General features: G+C 45.2%; 1 protein-coding gene across 1 annotated transcript in view; it reads right to left on the bottom strand.

Moving 5' to 3' along the window:
• KLHL7 (kelch like family member 7) overlaps positions 1 to 27,990 on the bottom strand; it is a 247,515-nt gene that overhangs the window by 145,989 nt on the left and 73,536 nt on the right. The window contains exon 5 of the mRNA XM_069211533.1: positions 21,234 to 21,409. Coding sequence (XP_069067634.1) covers positions 21,234 to 21,409 — 176 coding nt within the window. The remainder of the gene's footprint in view (positions 1 to 21,233; positions 21,410 to 27,990) is intronic.

Consider the following 27,990-nt stretch of genomic DNA (forward strand, 5'->3'; position numbering starts at 1 on the left):
TATACCTACCCAGGAATGAGGCAGAAATCAACAGCACCAAGTTGGAATTCTACAGGATTGCCAACTTCCCTCATGTCATAGGGTGTGTAGACGGGACACATATACAAATATGCCCTCCTGCAAACCTGGAATATCTGTTCCGCAATCGGAAGTGTACCCACTCACTCAACATCCAGGTGGTATGTGACGCCCATTATGTCATCACTGACATGGTTGCCAAATTTCCAGGGAGTACTCATGACTCCTACATTTTTAGGCACAGTGGGATACACCAACGCCTAGAACGTGGGAAGTTTGGAGACGGATACCTCCTAGGTATAGCTGAATACACCTTGCAGACATACACACAGGTCAATGTGGAAACCATCCATGCCCAGCTAACATTGTAAATTTTTTGCCAAACAGGTGACAGTGCATATGCACTCCGACCATGGATACGTACCCCATACTTAACACCCAGCAATGAGACAGAGAGGCGATACAACAGTGCACATAAGAGGACCAGGAATATCATCGAACGGACCTTTGGACTGCTGAAAGCAAGATTCAGATGCCTCCACAGAAGTGGAGGTGCCCTCCAGTATACCCCAATAAAAGCTTTCAAGATTGTTGTCGCATGCGCTATACTGCACAACATTGCCACCAGACGTGGGCCACCTCTCACCCCTGAAGACCCTGATTCTGAGGATGAAGAGCAAGACCTACCACATTGCCATCATGGGGATAGAAGCATAGCAAATCAAGGCAGACTGAGACAGGAACACATTGCAAACCAATACTTTGGAAGGTACGTGCTAACTGTTAGCATACTTACTAATGTCACACACAAAGAGTCCATGTGTTAAGTGGAAAGGACAAGTGATTTAATTAGTGCAAACAAAAAAACTATATACATTTTGAACAGGTCGGGGGCTGTAAAAGTCCACCTGGCATGGGACACATTGACTTCATGTGCCCCAACCCCAGGACTGTGTGGAGCTCAAACCCTACGCCGGCCTCGGCCAGCATGGCTGGTACTTGGGGGGTCAGCAGTGCCCTGCCTTGCGCTTCCACTGCGCAGCACCCTGGTGTCACCGGCAAAGACACTGCTGACGGTGGAGCCCTCCTCGCTATCTTGCGGCGTGTCGCCTGTGCCCCTGGCCACCTCCTGTGCCTCCATTAAATCAACAGCGTGGCTGGGACGGCCCAGTCCACCTGCCACGTCACTGGCAAAGTGGCCCATGTCCACTTGGAGGCTGACCGTGCGCCTAGAAAGAAAAGTAGTGTTCACGGCCAGCCTTACAACTGATGCTGACATTCTGTCCAGGAGGTTCAGTAGCTGCCTGTCCCGACGCCGTGCACTCTCTGTCTGCGTTAGCAGTCAAGCCACAAGTTGACACATGGACAGTGCAAGGTCGCCCATGTGTGTATTTATTTGTTGCAACTCTGTATGTACAAGCTGCATGCTGTTGCCTTGATTGCGCTCCATGCGCCGCAATGCCCCCGTAATCCTCCTAATCTCTTGTGTCTGCAGGCGCTGACCCCATAGGAGTGCGGCCTCAGTACGTGACATGGAGGCATCACCCCGACTCTGCCTGCCGCTGTGATGATGAATTTCCACGTCGCCTGCGACGCGGTGGAGGCTCTGTGACGTCTACTGTGGCACTTTGGCTGGGACCTGGTGCAGGCTCACACACCAATATGCCAACTGGTGTCTCGTAGGGGAACAGGGTGTTGGTGGTGCAGGTCGCAGTGGTGGCTGGTCCTGATCCCTCTGTTGGCTGCTGGCTGACCAGTGGCCCCTGGCTGCTTTGGCTGGTGGGGGTGTCTTGTGGGAGACCTGTGGGACATAGGGAACACACTGTCAGTATTACTATCTGTTGTCAACTTCCTAATAAACTGTTGCCTATAAACTGCCTACTTGACTACATTGCCCATAATGCACCATACTGGTGATTGCTACTCTGAAATGGAGCTATTTTGGTTGTGCATGCTCCTGTGTACAAGGTGGGTGGGGGTATGGCATTAATGAGGGTACATGCATGTCTCATGGTACTCATCGGTTGATGGTCCTGGCTCAGATGTGTCCAGCTCTCCCATCCCGCATACTGCCTCAGGCTCAAGGGTCTCCTCTACCCTTTCCTCCAGGGGTGTGGGTGGTGGTAATGTTGACGGTCCCCCTCCGGTGCCCCTCATCTCCCGGAGCTGCTCTGCCACCCTCTCCTTGGTCCGGGAGCGCAGGTCGTACCACCTTTTCTTGAGTTCATCGATGCTCCGGTGGCTGACACCCAGGGAGTTCAATTTTTCCTGGATGTCCATCCATAGTCTCCTTTTCTCCAACTCTGGCACGGTGAGGGCTGACAACACTCCTCTGTCAACACCTCCAACTCTTTCTCTGTAAACCTGAGTTTCCGCTTCCTTGGTGTCTCTGCCATGGTAGCTGCTGTTCTGTCTGTTTGCAGTTCTGCTGTTTAAATGGGTGTGGTCCTCCCTCCTCCCAGGTGTATTTGTAAACTTCCTGGCTGTGATGTCATCATCATGTGCCAGGAAGTGTTTTCCAGAGTGTTCTGCAGCACCTGCATTCAATTAGCGGCACAGTCGCAATTTGCGACACCCACTCGCAAATTGCGTGTCCGTTTTTTGCGCGGTCGCAAAAAGCGACCTCGCAAACAGCGGACTCGCTATCTGCGGTGCAACTGCATTTGCGAGTCGCAAATTGTCGTCGCGTTTTCTTCTTGCATTACATTTAGCGAGTCGGAAATTGCGAGTCACAACGACTAATTTTTCCCTACCTACATCTGGCCCTAAGTTGTCTAAGGTGTCCCTGGGTGCATGTATTAATAAATCCATCACTGGAATCAGTGAAGGTTTATTATTACGAGATGTTTGATAACAAACATCCCAATTTTCAGTGAAGCCATCATGTGGCTGGGGAACTCGTACTGACCAGATTCCAGCACTCGTATTTAGAATGGCTTTCCTGATCACTTAATATGTCTAAGAATCAAAAAAGACATAGCAGGGGGCATATATGTTCTTGCTGAAATGTCCACACATGTAATGCAATGCATGCTGCCTTAGGGCTGGAAGGCCTGCGATAGGGCTGACTTAAATATATCGCCTGCAGTGTTAGTGGGCGTGGCACACAGGCTGTGTGCCATGTTGTCTTCTCACTTTTATCTGCACCAAGACACACAGCCTGCATGAGCTAGGTGAATGGTCCCTTAAGGTGGCACAATATGTGCTGCAGTCCTTAAGGACCTTCTTTTGTACCCGTGCCTTATGTACCTGGGATACCCTTTGCTAGAGACATACAGGGGTGCCAAATGTATTGCCAATTGGGGACCAATTGTGCAGTTTTGGGCAAAGAACAGTGGCAGTGGGGACATGGTTAGCAGGACCCCAGTGCACTTCAGTCAAAGCTGCATCAGATACCAGCAAAACTTAGGGAGATACTGCAACAAAAGCCCAGCCTCATACACAACATCCCACCCCCTCCAGCCAACAGGCCAGAATAATCTGCCATAACCTGGTAGAGTCTTCCTAGTCTGCCAGGCAAGGAGGCAGGCTAGATTGTTGCAGGGTCTACTCTGCCTTACCTCCTCCTGTCCAGGTCACTTCCTTTGGAGAGCTGACCTACTTCAACAGTGTAAGAACCCAATGTAAAATTCACTTTGGTTGCTGTTTTAGTTCCCTCGCCCATTCTTTCTTCTTTGGGGTTAGAGGTGTCTACCTCTGCTAATCCTATCATAGCTAGGGCCACCCCCAACTAACCCAAATAATTCACCCACAACTTGTGTAACCCCACCATAACCAACAGGGTCAGGGGGGCTAGCTTGCTATTGGACATGGGGGGGTCAGATCACCATGTCAATGATAGTGCAGCCATAAAGGCTAACACCCAGCAGAGACCACTGACAGCTGTCAGAGCCAAGAACCACACCTTTAGCTCTTCACTGACAGATAAAGGTGCTACCTTACAGGCTACTTTCAGTTCATGGTGCTGGCCTGCTGTTTTTTAGTTGTAATTTACCACATCCTGTAGCAAACACCCTCCTTCCACTCTCTCTTCTGTTAGCTGAGGAACCACCATCTCAGGTATCAAAGCTGCCTGACTAGTCAGGACTTTTTATGTATCAGGTAAAGCTACACCAGGGCAAACTTTACAGTTCTCCCCTACTAGGGCTGGCTCTCCCTGGCTCCCTGGCTTTGGTTAAAAGTTGCTTACATTTTCTACTCTTCTATTTCTTCTTCTGGGGCCTACCTGTGCTAAATGCAGGTTCAGCACCTCCAGCATCTTTGGGAGAGGGTTGGCACTAGACCAGTAGCTCTTATGGGCTCAGACCAACGTCTGGGAGGTCATTTCCAAGGAGACAATCAAGGGGGAGATCTGGAATGACTACCACCCAGCTCCATCTAAGCGACCCAGCTATTTCTAGGGGAAGACACAGGCCTAACAGTCACCTCCTCTGTGATAGCCCTCAAACTTTTAGTCTCTCCTGAAAACTTTTAGTCTCAAAGAAAACTTGTCGTGCCCTTGAGAAGGCCTGGCGCAAGGACCACACCGCTGACAACATGACCGCCCTCAAGAACGCTACACGCGAACACCACCACCTGATCCGCACTGCCAAAAGGAACTTTTTCACCGACAGACTAGACAAAAACAGCCACAACAGCAGAGAACTCTTCAGCATCGTCAAAGAGTTCTCCAACCCCAGCGCCAGCGCCAACGCCGTCACGCCCTCACAGGATTTGTGCGAATCCCTCGCCACTTTCTTCCATCGCAAGATCAGCGACCTCCACGACAGCTTCGGACACCAGACCCAACCATACACCACTGAACCCGCTTCCCCGGACATCACCCTCAACAACTGGACCCACATCAACACGGAAGAAACCAAATCCATCATGAACTCTATCCACTCCGGCGCCCCTTCGGACCCCTGCCCGCACTTCATCTTTAACAAAGCCGACGACATCATCGCCCCGCACCTCCAGACCGTCATCAACTCTTCTTTTTCTTCTGCTACCTTCCCCGAATGCTGGAAGCACGCTGAAGTCAACGCCCTACTAAAGAAACCTACGGCTGACCCAAGCGACCTGAAAAACTTCCGCCCCATCTCTCTTCTACCTTTCCCAGCCAAGGTAATAGAAAAGACCGTCAACAAACAGCTGACCACCTTCCTGGAAGACAACAACCTGCTCGACCCTTCACAAACCGGTTTCCGAACCAACCACAGCACGGAAACCGCCCTCATCTCAGTCACAGACGACATCAGAACCCTGATGGACAACGGTGAAACAGTCGCCCTCATTCTCCTCGACCTCTCGGCTGCCTTTGACACCGTCTGTCACCGCACCCTAATCACCCGCCTACGCTCCACCGGGATCCAAGGCCAGGCCCTGGACTGGATCGCCTCCTTCCTCGCTAACCGCTCCCAAAGAGTTTACCTCCCTCCGTTTCGCTCAGAACCCACCAAGATCATCTGCGGCGTACCTCAAGGCTCATCGCTCAGCCCGACACTCTTCAATGTCTACATGAGCCCCCTCGCCGACATCGTACGCAAGCACGACATCATCATCACCTCCTACGCCGACGACACCCAACTTGTACTCTCCCTCACCAAGGACCCCGCCAGCGCCAAGACCAACCTACAAGAGGGTATGAAGGACGTCGCAGATTGGATGAGGCTCAGCCGCCTAAAGCTGAACTCTGAAAAAACGGAAGTCCTCATCCTCGGCAACACCCCGTCCGCCTGGGACGACTCCTGGTGGCCCACGGCCCTCGGCACCGCACCGACCCCCGCAGACCACGCCCGCAACCTCGGCTTCATCTTGGACCCTCTTCTCACCATGACCAAGCAAGTCAACGCCGTGTCCTCCGCCTGCTTCCTCACTCTCCGCATGCTCCGCAAGATCTTCCGCTGGATCCCCGCCGACACCAGAAAAACCGTGACCCACGCCCTTGTCACGAGTCGCCTGGACTACGGCAACACCCTCTACGCCGGGACCACCGCCAAACTCCAAAACCGCCTGCAACGCATCCGAAACGCCTCGGCCCGCCTCATCCTCGACGTACCCCGCAACAGCCACATCTCCGCACACCTGAGACACCTGCATTGGCTCCCAGTCAGCAAAAGGATCACCTTCCGTCTTCTCACCCACGCACACAAAGCCCTCCACAACAAGGGACCGGAATACCTCAACAGACGCCTCAGCTTCTACGTCCCCACCCGCCCCCTCCGCTCCGCTGGCCTCGCACTTGCTGCCGTCCCTCGCACCCGCCGCTCCACGGCGGGTGGGAGATCTTTCTCCTTCCTGGCGGCCAAGACCTGGAACTCCCTCCCCACCAGCCTCAGGACCACCCAGGACCACTCCGCTTTCCGGAGACTCCTAAAGACTTGGCTGTTCGAGCAGCGATAACCCCCCCTTTCCCCCCTAGCGCCTTGAGACCCGCACGGGTGAGTAGCGCGCTTTATAAATGTTAATGATTTGATTTGATTTGATCCTGGCCTGGAATTATTAACCTGTCATGCACCAAGGTGTGACTGGCACAGGTATCTCTCAAATCAGTGACTGCGTTTCCATTCACCAGTCGGTGGTTGAAGTGACTGCTTCCCTCTGGAACCACCAGCTCACCTTCTGGCCCCACTTCCCAGTTGAAAGCTGCAAGGATGTCCTCTTCTGAGGATCCATCCTATAAGGCTACACTGGCAACCCCTGGAGGCTGACTAGTGGGTGTATTGATAGGACAGGTAGTGTTCTTGCTTCTGTGCCCTGTCTGTTAACAGTCAGAGCACCAAGCTTTTTTGGAAACCCCCTTTTTTTGCCCTGGTTCCCAACCTTGGATTGTGAAGTGTCCCTGGGCCCTGGACAGGTTTTTTGGGGCCTACAGAAGAATCTTTACCTTTTTCGTTAGACGGTTCACCGCCTTTCCCTTGGGTGGGCTTGGCAACCCCTCACTGGCTCTTTTTGAACACTCTAGTCTTGATCCGATAGTCAGCCTTCCTCCCCAACTCCTGGGGGAACACCAAATCCACGCCCACTAGGTATTGATGCAACATTTCAGAAGTACAGTCACTAAACAGATTTTCTTTCATAATCAAGTTATAAAGCCCAACATAATCTTTCCTCTGACTTCCCTTCAACCAACCACCTAGTGCTTTCACTGAAAAGTCTACAAAATCTACTCAGGAATGATCTGAGGTTTTCTGAGTCTCCCTGAACCAGATCCTGTACTCCTCAGTGGTGAGTCCAAAGCCCTCAATCAGGGTATCCTTAATGAGGTCATAGAACTCAGCATCTCATTCAGTGTCAAGGGCCTACCCCAGCACTTTCCTGAAAACAGCTCCCAGAGTATAGAGCACCAATACCTTTGGCCGAGTTTCCTCATTTAGCAAGCCCTCTCAAAGGCTGTAAACCACCTGGTGATATCAACACATTCTGTATATTTGGGGACAACCCATTTGGTGATTTTAGGGTCAAAGGCTCCTTCTTTCTCCATGATGCCACCAGAGATGGGTCAAGGTCCATCTCACTTCTTTCTCCTTCTATAGCTAAACATTTAGCCTCTAGACCTATCCTCTTTGCTGGCTTTTGAAGATCAGCATCTTCACGATCTACATCATATGGGGTACTGTCAGAAGTGCTCCCAGTGGTGTTACTGTCAGTAGGATTGCTGATGGAATCATCATCATCCTCGGAGGCTCTTCCTCTTTCTCATTGAGGGCTCATTTCCGTGCCATGGCTCTATCATTTCCTGCAAGCAACTCTTGCAGATGGGCTTTAGGATGTTTATATCACGTGACAAAATTCCATGCTTGGCAGAGGGCCTTAAGTTGGACCAACTTAGGTTTTTTGTAGCAGCCCAGGTTGAGCTCCTGGGATGGACTTGCTGCCTCAGTCATGGTTTTAAAGCATTTGGGACCTTATTAGAAAACTAGAAAAAAATCAAAGTACACTTCTAAAAGGGCCTTACTAGCATAAGTATTTTTAGATTCTAACCAGTTTGGACTGGGGGACATTAACACAAGGCCCTAACAGTTAACTGTAAACAATTTAGATAAATAGAAATCAAGAAAAAATATTTCTAAAAAAAATATTTCTAGCTAAGGACAATTTTGGATTCCTTTGTGGAATCACCTATTAATTGAATGGTACAGCAACTGTAATGTTTTGCATCCAATCACTTCACCACCACTATATAGGATAAAAAGTCTACTATCTTTTTAGATGTAGTCATGAGTGAAGAGGAAAACCATAGCATATTCACATTCTGTTGTGGAGTCGATAACTGCAGTGAATTTAACAAAGGTGAAGTTGCAGTAAAGATGGGTATACACATGAGGACATGTTTGGTCAGATTTGTAACTTCCTTGGTGTCGTTGGAGAAGGAGCTTGACGTCCACAGCATTTTTTTCCTTCGACTTCAAAAATAATCAATGATGAAGAATGAGATGTCTTCAACATTGTAGGTGGATGCTTTCTTATTGCTGAGTCAGACAATGACGTTGAATAATGTGTATGCGTCAACACTGTTCAATGGGCATTTCCTCAACGGCGATCTTATCTCCTTCTCACAACGCCATTTGTGTGTCAGATAGCCCTTCTTTCAGGGCACACAATTTTGGTTGCTGCCCTTGACTATGAGCCAGAATGACGCCGTGACTTAAGTTGTCGATGTCTTGATGATGAAGATTTTTCTTTAGATCTCCCTCTGTGGGAGTCCAGGATCACTGCCTATTTTTCAGAGGGGGTTGAGAAGAAGATCTCTTGAGTGCTCTTTGTTTCTTCCACTCCTCCACTGCTATAATATTTTTTGTGAGATCCCTCGGCCTGCTGCATTCTCTATCCTTGAGAGTATGTTTAGAGATCTTTTTACAGATGATACAGTCTTTCTCTGTGTGGTCATTTGGCAGACACACTACAAAAGTCTTACTTTGCTTTTTTTCTGCCACAAGAAGGGCATTTTTTTTTTAAAAAGAGGACATTGTTGTGTAAAAACCTCTCAGGAATCAGCATATTTGGATGTTACTGGTCAGGAAAGGTCTACAAATGTTGAGTGAAGATTAAAAAACTATAATACTTTTTGATATTTATGAAAGAACAGTTGTTCTAAACCTCACATGTACTCTGAAGATTTTGCTGGCATGAGCCGGAAAAAGTAAACAGGTACTCCGAGACTCAGAAAAAAAGGCCATCATACGGTGCATCTGATCAAGGAATTAAATGGCCATTAACACCCTAGAGAATTTTAAATGATATAGTAATACAAAGAATGTTCTGGGAGCCACGCAAGCAACACAGAATTATTCTAGTGTTTGTGATAATCAACAACGATCCTACGATGCAGGAGTGCTTTATCCTGGTGGCTGCTGATTATACCATGAAGAACTTTGAGGCTTGTGGCTTATCAATCACCTCCAAGTCAGTGGAAGAGGATTTGACACCAGTGTTCTCCAGGTAGAGTTACTGGCATGCTCAGATGATGAGCACTGTCATGCATGTATGCAAGACCTGTGGCACCTGTGGCACATCAGTCACATAACCCACAACTCAAGCATTTATAATGTTCTTACCCTGGATTTCAATGGTATGTTAGGATCACCCTAGACTTTTCAGTTTTGTTTACACATTGGCTACTTCACTGACATGTATAGTGGTCTCCGATCTACAAGCTTGCGTAAACTGAAAAGGGTGGCAAACTAGGCAGGCAGTTTTATTCCGGAACTGGAATGATCTGAGCACATCACATATACATTGATGTTACCACTCTGGCTACCAGTTAAATGAAGATGAAGAATCTAGTTCAAAGTAATTTCCCTGTGCACAAAGAACTATAGCTTCTAAATCCCTGGATCCAAAACTCGTGTTCTTCTGCAAAGAACAGACAATTCTTTATACAGTACAAAATGAATCATCTGGACAGAGATCATTCCACATTCAATGCTCAAGTTCTAGAAAATTCCATGTCTTTATTCGCCTCCTTGAGGCAAATTTTACAAGTACTGGATGTGTCTGAAACCTCCTCTCTTCAATTCGGCAGGCTAAGTACTAGCCTGTACATAATATCTGTGGTGCCTTAGTTCTCATCTTTGTTAACCAGCTGCCGACTGTTTTGCATGTCTTACAGAACTGAAGCAGTCCCCTATCAGCATGGGTGCTGTATGAACCCCCTGAAGTAGAAAGAGTTTTATGGCAATGTAAACACCTCGAGGAATCACTGCCATTCTTTTCTATGATCACTTTCTATCACTGCTACTTAATGGTGGGACAATACACTGTTTCTGTAACTGTTTTAATACACAGCTCTGAACTCCGGTAACATTCGCAATGAGGTGGCTCAGCACGGTACAAGCATATCACTACAGGTATGCGCATCTTCAGAAGTATCAATGTCAAAACCGTAAGCATAATTAACTTTTTGTGTATCTTAATGCAGTGATGTCATATAGGGGAAGAGACTTTTGCAATGCTTTGATGTACAGAATTGGAAAATGACATTCTTCTACTTGCTGCATATCTAAAACCAAGTATCTTCAGCTATTATTTCTTCCCTGCTGTTTCCAGATAACTCTGACTGGAGCAGTCAAGCAGAATACTAAGTATTAACTGTAGATGGGAGGGAACCAAAAGGGAGCTGGAGGAGGTGGGAGGCAGGGGTTACAGAGTATCTTACGTATGACAGGTCTCTCCCTTCTCCCCCACCCCGTGGCAGCTGGTACACAAAGAAAATTCAGGTGGGAGAAAAACAAACAGGTGCCTGTAATGCTATCTGTATTTAATCACCAGTTCCATCTTGACCACTGACTCCATTTTGTGCTTAGCTTAGCTTCAAACACCGTCACATTGGTGGTGCAGGTATTTTTCCGCGCACAGCTTGTTAACGTGTTTTTTGCTCTTTTCTCACCAAGTACGGAAACATATTATGGAGGAGTAGCAGAGATAAGGATGTACCAGACTAAAAACGGTAAGGATAGAGCAGGGTACAGCTCAGGCTTGGAAGTACACCTTGGAATCTGGCCAGTCTCTAGCATGCTCTTTCAACACTGACCTGACATGGCCAGCGTTTGAACAACAACTTACTCAACGGAGGGGGGTGGGGGGGGGGGGGAGTGTTTCTAGAACCTTACTCTTACGTTTGTTTAAAATATATAAGGTGAGGAAGCATGGCAACTGGAGGAAGAAGAAACTCCTCTGGGAAGGGACGCATTGCTCAGAAAATAAATCCCATTGCGGTTTAGTCTCCCTTCTGTTTCGGTTGTCCAGGGTTCCACAACCTGAAGTTGGCAGGCAAAGTGATGAAGTCAGTGTCAAGCCCCATGGTGATGCATTTTTAATTCTTATTTTTTGCTTTGCAGTGTTCATGCATGAATATTTATTTAGTCACTATATATACATGGATTATATTGATTGTTGGAGTATTGCATTTTCTTTCTTTCTGTGGTGTTTATTTTTAGAATTGCACATGTGTAAAATGTTTAATAAAAGCTCATGTCTTTCTTTTTGTTCATGAAACTTGGGAAGTGCATTAATAAATTAACTACTCAGACTAAGAGTGCTGCACTCTTTGCATTCCTTTCTTTGCGTTTCCTCTCATTCTGAAGCAGAGCATAACAAACTGGCATAGTTTGGCAGTACATGGGAGGAAGGTTAAAAAGTGAAAAATGTTTGCCAAGAAGTCAAAAGCAGCTTCACAGGCAGTTTTTCAGGTCTCATGTGAGATTCTAGGGTGGATTAAAGAACCTTATGATGTTCTTGCGAAATAATTGGGTTCGGGGGCTGGCTTGTGTGAAAGCTGGGATGATTGTCTTAATGAAGCTGAGCCAAATAATGTTTTATTATGTTTACAAAAAAGTACCTCTTAACCGGGGTTGTGATGTATCTTTTTGAGGCATAAGAGGGTGGATTTTATTATCTGCTTATAGAACAATGAATGATAAATATAAGCAGCTAGAACATGAAAACCAGCAATTAGAGAGGCAGATAGTCAACACCAAAAATAATGTAGCCATACTGTCTTGTTAGAATAAGTTAGTGCAAGATAAGACCGATACTTATCAGTCTATTACAGAGAAAGCAGCTGCTACAGTTGCTCACAACAGGTGTCAGGGACTTTAGGGTAAAATCAATCAAAAGAAAGTTCATTTAGCCATTGCTAAAGCAGGATTAGACTGGGATCCCGAAAAATGAGAGATGAATATTTGGGAGAGTACTGATTTTTCAAATTCCAGCGCTGAAGAGGTTAAAGAAAGTGGAGGCCAGTTTGAGACAGACAAGCCAAAAGTGGTTTGTGCACAGCCAATATTTAGACGAACAATACAGGGCACTTCACAGAACCCGGGAGGTATTGAAATGCATTCCCTATAAGATTACACTAAGCAAGAAGTCAAAGATATTACAGGCAGATTCAAACAGAAATCTGGGGAACCTTTGCTTAAGTGGATGGTGAGGGTGTTTGACAAGGGTGCCTCTGGAGTGGCCCTTGATGAGGGAGATTCAAAAATGTTTTGTACTCTTAGCTCTGATCCCATAATTCAAGAACAATTTAGAAGTTATGAGAATCAAGAAGCAACTAATTTGTTGCAATTTGCAGTTATCGAATGTAGCCAAAAATATTGCACTGAATCAGACTGAACAAAAATGATATACCCTGGTACGCGTTTAGAGGTGCTATGCAAAGAATTAAAGAAGAAAGTATGAAAACTGCTGTTCTTTTGGATGAATCTCACAATTTGGTAGATGCTCCCTTAACAATTTCAGTATGAAATAAAATAATTTGCCTTGCTTCTCCAGCTTACAAGCTAGTGATAATGACTCTCCTAATTAATCAGACAGGACAGGTACTCAAAGATGTGCTGGAGGCAGTTCGTGAGTTCGGGAGAGCTGGGAGACTGGAATAAACCAGAGAGAGCCTCAAGATCTGAGGGTCGCACAGAGAATAACAGAGTATCTAGAAGAGAAATGTTTATGGCATTACTGAAGGATGGTGTCAACCAGGAGCAGATTTACGAGACAGATACAAAACGCTTGTGGAAGATGTACCATAAAAGAGGGTTAGAATGGAAAGAAAGCAGCAGAAGAGTTAACAAGCAAGTTAATAAACGGGTGACTCAAAGTCAGCCACAGAAGCAGGAGGATGGAAAACAGAGGGAGAAAAATGTTTCTTCACAAGGGAAAGAGGAGGAAGATTTGGATAGTGAGAGGTTAACTGCTGACAGCAGGTAAGGAGAGGAATCTGCTGGTAAATATGCAAGCATATATCCCGATCTGGCTTGGGCAAATGTTGACAGGTTTAAATCAGATTAGGAAACAAACCAATCTGCGGTACAGGGATGGGCTTGTAAAGATAACAGACCCCATGTTGATTTAGAAAAATACTGGAAGCACAAAAATGTTCTAAGGGTCCAACCATTAATTGACACCGGAGCCGAGGCTTTCCAAAAAAGTTTACCGGTCAGATCTATACCATCACAGGTTTGGGTGGAAAACAAACCCCTGCCGTACAGAGTAAGGAGAGGTGGGACCATATACCAGCTGACAAATGTTATTTGCGAGAATGATCATATTTGTTTCTTTTACAGATCAGACTACGAGGTGTCTGTGTGCTAACTGTGCTTCATGGTCTCCCTTCTGGAGTGTGCGTGTGGGGTCGGGAGAGACCGAAAGCCCCCATCTCCGAATACTCCTGAATGGCAGTACAGTTACAGGCCAGGTGAAGGAAGTCAGCCTCCTCAGCCTCACAGCATACACAATTTGTGCCGTCATGCAACCCACAAATACGGAGTTTCACAGGGGTATAATACATTTGATGTAAAAATGTAAAATGTCATTTTCATAAATTACAGTTGGAGGTAAGTGTGTGTAATTGTGCACAGCAAAAGTGCCATTCTGCCTCCTCTATTTCTCTTCCGAGTGTGTCACCTCAAGCCCCACGAGCCCTGTCTGTAGTCAGCTGCCTAGCTGCTAGTGCTGCTGTATGTAGTTTAATTATCAAATGTCTGCTTATGTCACTGAAAGACGGTGAGAGTAGAAGGAACAGCAGGAAACTGGGGTATAGCAGACCACAGCAGTTCTGAACCCATAGTAAATGAACCTGAAGAGAGGGGTGCACATCCATCGTCCAGGTGGGGACTAGGTCCTTGTGCTTCACAAATGTGTCATTTGGGTCTGCATCTCCCATAGTCTTTAACCCAGCCTGGTGGAGCAAGTTAAGTGCCTTTTCTTCCAGTGTAGTCGAAATCGGTGGATGATACTGCAGGGGGAATAGTGAAGCATACAGTGGAAGTTTCCCCGCCGAGCAAACCAACATTTGCCAGGCACGTGTGGTACATCAGACAGTGTTAATCTCCGTGCGTGGAATTCCTTCCTATGTGGCAATAAAGCCTGAAGCGGAATAGGATTAGCGGCGTCGTGTTCCACCACTATGTACAGCATGCATTCATGTGCTATATACCAGTAGTGAGCGAAATGGGCTTGCACGCATAAGTAATATAGGTATGGATCCGGTGAATTAAATCCTACTCTTTTGTATGGCAAGGTAAGGATATCCCAACTAATCCTGGGCTGCTTCCCCGCCCACACCAGAGTCAGTAGCAATAGAGTCAGTCCGAATTTTCTTGAAAAAAATACATGCGCATGATTATGGGGACATTAATAAACAGACAGAGAAATTTTTGTAGCACCACCATCTTTAATATTGCTATTCTATCCGCCAGGGACAGAGGCAAACGTGACCAGCATGAGACCTGATCTTCCAGCCTCTAGACTGCTGTGCCATCACTGTGGCGGATCACCAATTCAGGATCCTAGTGTATCCATACCCCTAGACACTTAATTGGGTCATTGTCCCACAACAGGGAGAATGCAAAGGGGCATTGCAGAGTGTCAGGTGTGAGTGGGAGGATAACAGACTTAGACCAGTTAATGCACAGCCGAGAGTAATGTTTGAATCTACTGTATTCCCTGATCACCAGGGAGAGATGCACTGACTGTCCCATATGTATATCACAAGGTCATCTGCACAGAGTGAAATACCTATGGGTCACAGGCTAAACTGCAGTGTTGCGTCACCGTACCTTTGGCGAATAATGCAAGCTAACGGTTGTAACAAAATTGCAAACAACCACAGCGATAATTGGCACCCCTGTCGCATACCTCTGCCTATGGGGAAACTATCTGAAATGTGTCAGTATATAGCAGGGGGATCCAGCTAAGAAGTTCTTCCGGCACACCCATATGGGCCATAATGGCAATCATAAACACACATGAGATGGAGTCAAGCTCTTTAGCTGCGTCCAGTAACACAGCTGTCGTCTGCAAGGAAGGACTGACGAAGTAATGCAAATATTGTACACAAGTTATGCGTGGTGGAGCGAGATGGAATGAAGCCAGATTAGACCAGTAGGACCAGCAAGGCAAGCTTCAGTTGTAAACGGTTGCTAACATTTTAGCTAGTATTTTTGCATCTACAGTTATTAAAGAGAGTGGTCTATAGGATTCACAAAGTTCTGGGGATTTATCTGGTTTCAATGTCACTATTAATGCGTCTCAGAGGGATGGGGGCAGGATTTGTCTATGGTACTGTCGCATAGGCTCTCATTATTCTAATGAGCCTACTGGATTTTGTCGGCTGAATCACCAGCAATGTGAGAGACTGAGACTGACCCACTATAGGTGACACCTGTCGGCCTAATCTGGGTTTTGCACCGGCTGACTAGCAGTGGCTCATCTACACAGATGATTGGGCAACCGAGCGCGTGACACAATTGACTCCTCAAGGAAATCGTGGTCACTCAGATCTCATCTGTTTCTCTCAGTTACATTAGTCTCACATATACAAGGACGATCAGAGGCAGAATATATTTCAATAAGGTTTTATTGAAGTAACTGCATCTTGGATAATAAGGCATGTACTGAAATAACTAGGACGATGAAGAGTGAGAGGATTAAAATTGTGACAAAGGGAGTGAAGCATAAAAATAACGCTACCATATTGTCACTAGAATCATTAAAATAGCTCCTACTTAGGCTATGTTAGAGCACACCATGTGAAACTCTAGTTCTGCCCTTAAGGCTCCCCTGGGAAGACATCATCCCTCATACCTGCGCAAGAGGTCTGTAGACTACAAAAGCAGCTGTAGCGAAGTACTCAGCAATAAGCATACAGTCATGGTCATCTGGCTGGAATCTCTCTCTAACGTACGTGGGTCAAAGTAGTGTTTTTATAATAAAACAGCTGATGTTCCAAGAAAGGATCTCCACGTAAGAGTGTGTATTTTTCTATGAACACTAGAGACAAAGCGTTACCACGTTTGCCGGCAACCTATCTTACTGTAGCCTTGAGGAAAGCACAGAGGGAAAGAAATGTCTTGTTTTAAGAACGCAGTGCTGGCCTAGGCAAAAAACAGCCAGATAGAGAAAATAAAACAAGACCGCAAATGTGGCTATTGTTAAAATATTAAACGAAGCTGAATAAAATATATCTAGCTTAAAGTGCGCAGCTGCAGGCCTAGTTCACTAAAATAACGTGTATGAAGCTATAACTAAAATGGCTACACAACAGTACGCTTCCTCATAAAGAGCATGGGATTGTGGGGCTAACAGATCTATATATTCTTTATAGAATTCTACAGTCAATCCATCCTTGCTGGGGGCTTTACCATTGGGGATGGACCGTATTGTCCACTTAATATCCTCCACAGTAATTAGCTGTCATAGATATCACGTTGACCTTGAGATAGCCAAGCCAAGGCAAAATTGTATAGATACCCTGCTATGTCAGTCACTGGAGCTGTAGTCCGAGTTTTATAAAGGTCAGTATAAACTTTCTGAAATGCCTTGATGATAGATGGCCTATCATAGCAGTCCCAAGTTTCTGCTTCTTTTATCTTTACTTTGTGGTCCTGTCCCGCAGGTGTCTGCAGTTTAATTGCTAGGCTATGTCCAGGGTGCCTCCCCTTGACATACGCTTCCGCCACATGCCGTTTTGATAGGAACTGTGATTCCTGCTCTGCTAAGTCTTGGAATTCTGTGAGGTGCTTCCAAATTTTGGCAAGTGTAGCCTGCAGTGGTCTGGTCTCATAATCGCGCTCAAGTGATTGTAGTGTAGTTTCTATGGTGCGAAGTTGGTTTCGAGTTGCCTTTAGAACCCCGGCTTATGCGCTTATACAGACCCCACAAATCGTGACTTTAGAAACCTCCCAAAAAGGTGTCCTTCCACTCACGGACCCCTTGTTTGTGACAAAGAAGTCAATAACTGCCAACGATACACCTTATGGGAATGCCGCATCAAGCAGTGCCAGTGCTTTGAATCTCCTTGTGAAGAGTGCAGAGGCTCTGCTTGGCAGTGTGAAGCAGATTAATACAGGTGAGTGACCTGACAAAGTTTTCGGCAGGTGTGTAGCCTCTGTTACTCACGGGCAGGCCTCCTTTGATATCAACCAGTAATCTAATCAGGACCATATTCTGTGTACCGACAATTCAAACGTACCCTCCTTTAACAATGGATGGCAGAGTCGCCATGCATCCACTAACCCATATTCCTCCATACTCTCTTATATAACAATGGCCGATGTTTTGCTGTGCCAGTCAGTGAGGGTGGCCCTATCCATCTCGGTAACTAGATGGATGTTCATGTCCACCCTCCCCGCAGCCCACAGGATGATGGTGGCTGTTAGGTTGTGCAATCTTCTCCACACTGACATAAAGAAGTCAGGATTGTCTACATTTCGTGTGTAGGTGTTGACTAAAGTAAGATGGGTGTCATATGTACAGCCCTACAAGATGGCCAGGCAGCCCTGATCGTCTATTAGTGATTGTGTAAAAGTGTAACCGTGAAGGGGACTCCCCGTTTAATTAATAGTAAAACACTGCTGGCATATGATGAGTACGACAAGGAAAATCTGTGTGCTGCCAAGAGAATGTTCACTGTTTTGTCGGTGCTTACTGTTAAATTAGATTCTTGGAGGAATGTGATATGTAGGTCATGCCTGCCCATATATTTAGGACCAGCCTGGACTTGCAGGGGTTATTAGGCAGCATATGTTCCAAGTTAACATGTTCACCCAATCCCCTGGGGTGACCAAAGTAGTACTGTTGTCATGATGATTGCAATGTGTGATAACCTGGCAGTCGTAGTGTGTAGCTAATTAATGGTATTGTGAGTGACAATTGGGAGGTGCCATATCAAACAGAACAGAACTCCTCCCCCCCACCCACTTCAGAATTGCAACATTGCTAAAGACATTCCCCCTTTAAACAGATAACTGTATACGTGAAAACATACAATGAACAGAATTAATTAAGAAAATCTGCCTGTCCAAACCCTTTGGAGTACTGCCACATGAGGGGTCGCCAGGCTCCTAGGGCTTCTGGGTGACCAGAGGTGGCCAGGAAATGGCAGCATCATGCCGTCTTGGCCTACATGTACAGGATAGAGGAGGGCACTTCCACCCTCCCCTCTACAAAGACTTGCACCATCTTTGACCTTCAGGGCGGCTCCACACTGTCTCCTACAGGTTACTTAGAATGATCCACTGTCAATGCAATGTTCATATATAGTCACTTTTTGGCAAGTTATCCACAGATCTATCACGTCTGCATGGCGTTACAGATCCCAAAAAGTTCCTTTGCTGCTTTCGGGGTGGTAAATATGTTTCCGTTTGTAATCCACCTGCAGTTGTGCTGGGCATAGCATGGCGTATCTGATCTTGGCGGCAAGGAGCTGCTTTTTTACAGACAGAAATTCTCATTGGGCCGCCTTAACAGCAACCGTGAAATCAGGGTAGAATGCTATCTGGTTCTCCTGAAAGCTGATGGTTTGTTCTTCATGCGCTAGTGTGAGAATAGTGTCCCTTTCCTGGTATTTCAGTAGCTGTGCTATTATCGGTAGGGGAGGCATGCCCTGAGGGGGCTGCGCAATGAGCAAACGGTGTGCACATTCTACCTCAAGCAACTGTGACAGAGCTTCAGCACCAAACACTGAAAGTAGCAACCTTTCCACATATGTCTCCATCTTTTCCACATTGGTCGATTCAGGCACACCAGTGATGCGCAAGTTATTACGCTGTGAGCGTGCTTCTAAATCTTCGTTTTTTGCTTTGATAACGGTGAGTACCTTCTCCATACTGAGGCATTTTGTACTACTGGTTTCGAGATCATCCTCCATGGATGAGATTCTCTGTTCCGCTGCTGTGACGTACAATGACTGTTGATTCAATTTGGCAGTTGTATGATCCACTGGGAGACTGAGGGTGTCTATTTTCCCACCTATAGACAGTAGATTGGCCTGCAGCGCTAGTAATGTGGTCTCAAGAAATGTTGAGCCTGCGGTGCTCAGTCAGGCACAGCTCCTTACAATGCTTGGAGGAGTTCCTAGTCTCAAAGTTTAAGCAGGAATGATTTTTATCCATTTTCCCCATGTTGTCCTGCGGATGTGGCACTGCCCAGTCTCGTGATTATGCCTACATCTGTCTAGTCCTGCGCACCAAACAATGAATTAGCTGACGGATCTAATAAGATATTATAAGGTGCAGCGCAACCCATGGTGCCTCCATGGCCCCCCCCCAATGCCCGAGGGGGGCATTGTGTTCCTTGTGTCTCACTTCCCTGCAGGTGGAAAGCATGCAGGTCAGCATATGGAAGCAAGTGTGCGCCAGTCTGCACAGCGGGACAGGATAGCAGCATCTTCACAGCTATTCGTGGGTACCCCCCCGCACCTCCCCTCCAATACAGGTCGTCTCACCCTGCAATCCCAGAGGTATGTGCCCTTCACCTCCTAGTGGTAATTGGCTAGAGGGGCCCAACATCACCTCATAGACCCAGGTCCCTGTGCCTGTCAATTTTTATCAGTCAATCCTGGGGGAGGGGTCAGCACTAGTTGATATGCATTATGGCATTAGGCATTAAGGTTGTCTTTGTGCAAGGTGCTGTCCTGGTAATTTCAGCGGCGCTCACATAAGCCTCAAGTCGGGAGGCACCTAGCAGCCTGCAGCTCCAGCGGCCCACAGCACTTTTGAGGCCACCCGCCTCCCAGGCACTAGCAGTCTAACTCAGCACCACCTCCCCGCTGCCCACACAGTGTATCAGGTAGGCGCCCGCACTGTCTCTAGTCCATGCAGCACCTCCACCCCCAGGGCACCGTTGCCCAGTATCCTGCAGCAATATACCAGTCAGTGGCCACGCAACAGACACCTCTCAACTCAGGTCAGCCACCCGCATGGCCTACCGCACCACACTCCACTAGCTCCACGGACCACGTCTGGCATCGGTCCTCCAGCCACAGGCCCCTCAAGGCGCAATGTAGTTTTGTCCCAGTTAGAAGCCGACTTGGGCCGCAGTTATGTTCAGCCATCGGCACCTTTGCCCGCTATCTGGCCGCAGCATTCATGGCTCCCCAGCTCAATGCCTCGCACACACTGTCCATCATTCGGGTCGGATGCTTTTAAGGTTCAGCCCCATCAGCTCCATTAATATTGCTCCTCTAGGAGTCCACAGCAATCAGCCACATGTGTCGCAGCAGTTTGTTTTTTATTTAGCCTGCAGATGGAAGGATTATGGTGGGTTTTGCAATCCTGGCCGGCCTAGCTTCATTACAGTGCAGCCATTTTGTCCTTTTTTGCCCCCCTCCCCCATGGATAAAACATTAGCCTAATTATACACAGTGCACCTCTCATCAATGATAACAAGAATCCTACAAATGCTACACACAACAAATGAAGTACATTTCATCATACTAAAAAGTGCATTCTAGTATAAAAAGTAATTTTCACTGAAGAAAGCATGCACTCAAAATTGAACACCATTTGTACTATAATAGTAACTAATATCAACAGCCTAGTCCTCATTTTCTAAGATTTTAATGGGATGGACTCTCCCGCTTCTCTTAACCCCTGATTTCTATAGAATGGGAGAGTTGCCAGCCCCTCCTTCACTCAGATTTACTTGCAGCCCTCATACTCTCAGTTTTTATGCTTTCCTGAGTTCTCAAATCCTCACATGTTTTCAATACTCCTTGTCCAGCCATTATCAGCAAGTCCAATTTTCACCCTTTCCAACTCAAGATTGATTAATTTGTGATTGTTAAATTTCACAGAAGATTCATATTAATTGTGCACTGAGTCATTTACAAATTGCTTGTCCCACTGCGACTCCAAAACAATTAATAATTTCAAGTTCTAAAAACCAGTGTCCGGACTCAAATCTATGTGAGATGACAGCATGTGCTTTATTTAAATCAAAGCTAAGTGCCTTACCTGGTCCTCTGCTCGGACAGTCAATGTGTCCTGGCTGAGGAGTTGTGTTACACGTTTAACATCAAGTTGCAGAAATTCATCAGTTTTGTAAACTTCTGTAAAGTGTTGATGGATAAAATCATCTGCAGTAGCCTTCAACTCCGGACAGTCCAGACATTCTGCTAATACACTAATACCTGAAATAGACATAACAAGGAAGTCATATGAAATTTCACTTGCCTTTTCTACATTGACATCCAATCCCAGCACATAAATAATGTGAAGATCCCATTTGAATATTCGGGTCATGGTGGGGTATCCCTTCCAACATCAAGAGGGTCATGGTAAAGAAAACAAACCTGTAACTGATGAGTAGTCCTAGGCAATTATGGCTGCCCAGCCAGATGGATGACTTTTGCCTCAATGCATATGATCAACGAGGGTTAAATGCTTCATATAAGCATGATGGAATTCAATTAAACTGGAACTTAATGGTCACTCATCACAAACACACAAATCATTGTTAGACTCGCATTTAGCTGCTACATTTTAAGTCACCAAGCAAGGAAACACCGTGTTTGTCCTCCTGCAAATGAAGCATGAGCTCTTCCTCAGGACAACTAAGAATCTGCTTTTGCCATGCCCTGTCCCTGACAGAACACCTGAGGTCAGAGTATACTTGAGTTTAAAATCTGGAGACTCTCATAGTGGGAATTTAAACAGGGAGGCGCTCATGCTTAGAGGACCAATAATCCAATTTAGGTGCAAATGAGAGTTAATGCTGAATTGGGTTAAACTGTGCGTCATTTTTATAAACATACATTTTTTCCTGCTCGGACTGTGTAAGGCAAGACTAGGAAATCCCATAATATTTAGTGATTTGCAGGTCTAAATGGGGAAAAACATGCAGTAGTACAGAGTTATCCCCCACTCTGACCTCTAGAAACCAGAACTGGGGATAAGGGCTAATACTGCATCCGGAGAAAAAATTAAACCTGCAGTATTAGTACCTCTTTCTTTATACTATCGCAACAAAATATCCACCAACCACAATGAGAGCCTTAGTAAGAAAGATCTTCAATCAATCTATCCATCTTTAAAAAAAAATATTTTCATAACTTTCTTGAAGACAAGAGTTAGCAGTTAATTCAATGCTATTCTATGCAGAATGTTTGTCAATATCCACCGTTTTGTCATCCGGAGAAGAAAATGAACGCTATCAGAATTTCAAACTATCTCTTTTCCAACAGCAATCTACCTACAATGTAATTTGGTATGAATACGTTTATTAATCAGAGGCAAGCCAATCTCCACATCGCCACGAGCCTCATGTACTTACATGTGGAGAGTGACAGAAATAACAATTAACCGAGGAAGGCAAGTGTGTCAAATTTTCCTATTCTTACTTCATAAACGCTGCCTAAAGTAAAGATATTTTGCAAATTTACAAAGTGAAAAGATTGGAAATTCTGCCAGCAAAGCACAAAGAAAAACACACTAAACTACTATAATCGGGTCTTGCCACGAGAGCTCTCCACTTCATTGCCAAAATTATCCAAGGGCCTGGAGACTGTGCAAATGGACAAGACAACTTACTTTTGTGAGGCTGTATAGTGAGAAACTGCTGCCATATCACCATAAATAGTTAAGGTTAGTTCTACCGTAAGTTAAAAACTATTTCCAGAAGGGACATTTTCATAAACATTATGAAACACACTGTAAGGTAGGACTAATCTGTTAAATGTTGCTGTAGTACACATCTGAACCCACAAAAGAGCTACATCAGGGTCTTTGATTTTTTTTTGTAATTGTATTGATGATACAGCACAATTCCTAATACCAAAATATGTGCTTGAAGAGCTCTGCTCACAGTATCCTTCAACACCAGCTGATTAATTTTTATTAAAAGCCTTGATTGATTTAGGAGCCATATATAAAACATAGTTATTGGTCCCAGTTCACTGAAGCATTAGAGAAATAGCAAAGATTTCAGGTGGCATATCATAAAAACAAAATAACTGAGCACTTAGTAATTATTTACAAATACACTCTAACAAATACATTAACAGCAGGCGATTTATTGTGATTTTTTATGGGATCATTACTGTTAAAACTAGCGAGGCGAGATTATCAGATTTTGTAGCCATTTAGAATGAATTGATTCAGCTACTATTTCTATCAAGATAATAGTGCTAATACAACCTGACAGCATTTACCAGACAGTATATGGTAGGCATTTGGTACTGAAGAACGTAATTTACCATAATAAGTACTGAATGAGACCACTGAAGAAAATAGGTGTTTTTGTTTGTGCCATTCAAACATAATTAAAGTAGGAGTGAAGAAAGGGTAAAACCATATTGGACTTGAACATAGTTAAAGAACCAGATCCTGGGTAGATTAAAGGTGATAGGTCTACAAAAGACTTGGGGAAACTGTTTATAGGAAGACAGTCCAGGACAGATATCCCTCCTCCATCCATCAATCGCCACATCACTTGAGTAGTGTTTGATAGTCATGCTATCATTATTGTGCAGATGCATAATCCATAGGAGGTCTTAGCTAGTGCTTACAAGATCAAATAGGTGAAGTGGGGCCCTGGGCCTGCAGATATCACCATCCACCAAAAGAAAAAGAAAAACTGAAAATGTTAAGACGTTCTGTAAATGTGAAGGAATTTGATACCAGAGGCTAAAAATTCAGTTGGAATCAAGTGCATCAAACAGAATACATTATGGACAATTAGTGGTCACAATTGAATTTAGAAAACCTCCAACCTTCCCATTAAACATTATATATTTTTTTAACTTATTGGTAAATTAATAAAATAATTCATCCTTAGTGTATGTGCTTGATGAATGCTTGTTTTTTGTATGTTTGGTGTATTGTTTTGCAGTGCAAATAATCAAAAATGCATAGTCCCTCGCTTCCAGAAACGTCTCAGTAGGGGTCCCCAGATTTCAATAATGTGTGACTGGGGCTCCCCGGGTTCCAGTAATGACAGAAGTCAAAAGGTTAAGATCCACTCTTGTAGAATATTGCAAAACATGTATCAGGATAGTCTTTTTTGGTCTGTGGGAGAATAAATGGACCTCACCATTAGAGTCCCGTTGGGAGTCTTTAATCTGGCAAAGGCATACATTAAGTCAGTTCTGCATGTCCATGTGAGCAAAGGAGCGCCTGTAGAGGACGACCACACCACTTTTTCTAGAATAATTGGTGGCGTCATCGTTCGTACGAAAGTAGTCCCACGTATGGCTGCTGCTGACAACTATGCCCATCCCTTATCTCTTCTGGTGCACAGATTCTGGCACTGAGCGGTGGGTTTATAGGATAAAGGCTAAATTTGAATTTTGAGAGGGTCCATAATGTTGTTGCCGTCATGATCCTACTGTGATCACTGCTATTAACGCTACTGGTTGTAGGTTCCGCTAGAGGAAATTATCATCTGGGAGGGAGCCAGAGTAAAGGTCTGGAGCCTGACAGTATGAGCGTCCCTGTGGTACCCATCCCTAAACCAAGTGTTCCTCGGAGACATTCTACTCTGCAGCTCGTCATGAAAGTAAAATGAGGCTTATAGACAATGTTAGCGCTCCGAAAGCATTCAGTAGGCCTTAGGCAATAAAGAGAATTTGAAGGTGCAGCTCCAATTAACACCAGTAGATGGAAATGTATACTTGTAGCATCACCTTTAAATTCAAGAAATAGCTGCCCCCAGTTGGGTTTAGGTTTCACTGGGATTTTTGACTGGTCTCCGATAGCCCCAGTCACAGAAGATACAGAGACACTGCTTCAGGAGAATAAAGTAAACGGAATGGCGTAGTGGTCTGAAATGTCTCCCTTGTCCACTGCAGCACATTCAGCAGTGCACTGCCATCTAAGCTGTTTTACCATCTTTATGAGGGTTCGACCGGTTTCTTTTGCACTCCACCACCATCACAGTATTTGCGCTGGGCTGGGTGGGGCAGATGCACTGCACTGCTCTCTTCAGCAGCCGGCCCGTCATGCCTCCTGGCTACATCACAGCAGTTCGGTGGAGTGCCATGTCATCATTGCTGGGCCCAGGGAAAGCAGATGCCCCGCGGAGCTCAAATGCAGAGCAGTCATCGCCTTTAAGGCCATTTTCAATTTTACCTAGACAATATTCAGCAATAAGAACAACATTTCTTATAGGAATCAACTCAAACAAGGAAAATAAATATGAAACCAGTCGCAGTGAAACTGTCACCAAGTGGTTTGGTACAAATGCCATCCAGTTCAGGTGCCTATAATTGAAAGTTCCAATAATCAGGTAATCAAAATACAATAAGACTGTACAAAAAACGCAAATGCTGCCAATGTAAAATTTCAATAAATAGGTCTAAAAGAATGAAGACAGAAACCTCTGGGGCAGAAGCACATTTCCAAAGTTTTCAATTCTGACAGCAAAGTGGCAAATTACTTAAGATGCAAGATATAGAGGACTGAAATTAAAAATAAAGCACGCAAAGAGTTATTAACCCATTAGCTGCTGGGCCATCACCACTCCCCGTGCTGGGCCCTTTTCTGGCTATTTGGGGTAGTTCATGCTTAGACCTCCCATAACTTTTTGTGCACATAATCTATCCATTACAAATTTGCATCATTTTTTTCCAACAATCTGGGGATTGTAGATGTACCCAGAGTTTGTGGTTCCCCTGGAGGAGACCAAGAAATTAGCCAAAATACAGCAATACATTATTATTATTATTTTTTTAAATGGGAGAAAAGTGCTGCAGAAGAAAGCATCTGTTTTTTCCCTACAAATGGCATCGACAAAGGGTTTGCGGTACTAAAATCACATCTTCGCAGCTTTCAGGAACAGGCAGATTTGTATCAGAAAACCACCCTTTTCAACACAGTTTTGGCATTTTACTGGGATATACCACTTTTTTTTTTACTACTTTTTGTGCTTTCAGCCTCCTTCCAGTTAGTGACAGAAATGGGTGTGAAGCCAAGTGTGGATCCCGGACAGCTAAACATTTCTGAAAAGTAGACAAAAATCTGAATTCAGCAAGGTCATTTGTGTGGACCTTTAGGATTTTCCTACAGAAAGTAACAGTTGAAATAAAAATAAAAAAATTGAAACTGAGTTGACAAAAACAGCCCTTTCTGATTATGTTTTCTTCAGCAACTTTTTCCAACTATGATAGATTTTTTTAAAGCAATATACCATTATGTTTACTGGACCCTCCTGGTTACAGGGATATATAGGTCTTGTATGTTCATCAAGAATCCAAGCTAGTCAGAGCCAATAAATTAGATATTGCAATCGGTTTTCATTGTATACTGGGTATACAGCAATTAATTTGGTAAAATATAAACAGTGAAAAATAGGTATCAAGGAAACCTATGTATTTCTGAAATTGGCACAAGATAAGGAGTTTAGAAACAGTGGTTATTTGCACATCTCTGAATCTGGGGGTTCTCATACTAGCATGTGAATTACAGGGAATTTCTCAAAATGACTTATTTCTTACACACTGCCTTACGTTCGGAAGGCAAAAATGTAGAGAAAGACAATTGGCAATAACACCTCAAAGTGCCTAGCTGTGGATTTTGGCCTCTAGCTCAGCGGGCACCTAGGGAAACCTATACTTTTAAGGAAGGAAGACATCTAGGAGAATCCAGAATGGGGTGACTTGTGGGGCTCTCACCAGGTTTTGTCACCCAGAATTCTTTGCAAATCTCAAAATGTGGCTAAAAAGCAAATTTGCTGCCCATTTCGGCAATTGAAAGATCTTGGATGTAAGGGGAGCCACAAACTTCCTTCCACCCAGCAATCCCCCAAGTCTCAAATAAAAATGGTACCTCACTTGTGTGGGTAGACCTAGTGCCCACGACAGGAAATGCCCCATAACGCAATGTGGACACATTTCATTTTTCCAATGAAAACGGATGTGTTTTTTTGCAAAGTGCCTAGCTGTAGATTTTGGCATCTAGCTCACCCGGCACCAAGGGAATCCTACCAAACTTATACATTTATGGAAAGTAGACACCTAGGGGAATCCAGAATGGGGTGACTTGTGGGGCTCTCACCAGGTTCTGTCACCCAGAATCCTTTGCAAACCTCAACATTTGGCTAAACACAAATACACAAATACTGCACATTTCGGCAATTTAAAGTTCAGGAATCTGAGGGGAGTCACAAACTTCCTTCCACCCAGCAATCCCCCAAGTCTCCCAATAAAAATGGTACCTCACTTGTGTGGGTAGGCCTAGTGCCCCTGGCAGGAATGGATCAGACAACAGTCAATGTTAGTCCTTACATGAGGGCAACTGTTGACCCTGGGGTGATCCATTCCTGATGCAGGCACTAGGTACAGGCACTCAAGTGGAGTAGCATTTTTATCAGTACAGGTGGGGAAACTGGGTGGTAGGAATGTTGTGGATCCAAGCATATTTCTGTAGTTTGTGTGACAGAAATGCAAGAAAAAATAGTTTTTATTCAACATTTCACCTTTGCAGGGTATTCTGGGTAAGAACACTTTGGAGAATCCACACAAGCCACACCCCCGTGGACTCCCCCGGGTGTCTAGTTTCTTGAAATATCTAGATTTGGAACGTTTCCTTATATGGCCACCAAGCCCAGGACCAAAAACGCAGGTGCCTGCCTTACAAACCCAGGTTGTTTTGTGATAGATAATTTTGATGTCTCCACAATACGATCTGGGCTAAATTGGGGAGCTCCCAAGAAAGCACTCTCTCTGTGTTTGCTGCCGCACCCACCTGCTCTCTGGATTGGGCTAACCCGCTACTG

The sequence above is a fragment of the Pleurodeles waltl genome, chromosome 10 (assembly GCF_031143425.1).
Source record: "Pleurodeles waltl isolate 20211129_DDA chromosome 10, aPleWal1.hap1.20221129, whole genome shotgun sequence".
In the NCBI taxonomy this organism is placed as follows: Eukaryota; Metazoa; Chordata; class Amphibia; order Caudata; family Salamandridae; genus Pleurodeles; species Pleurodeles waltl.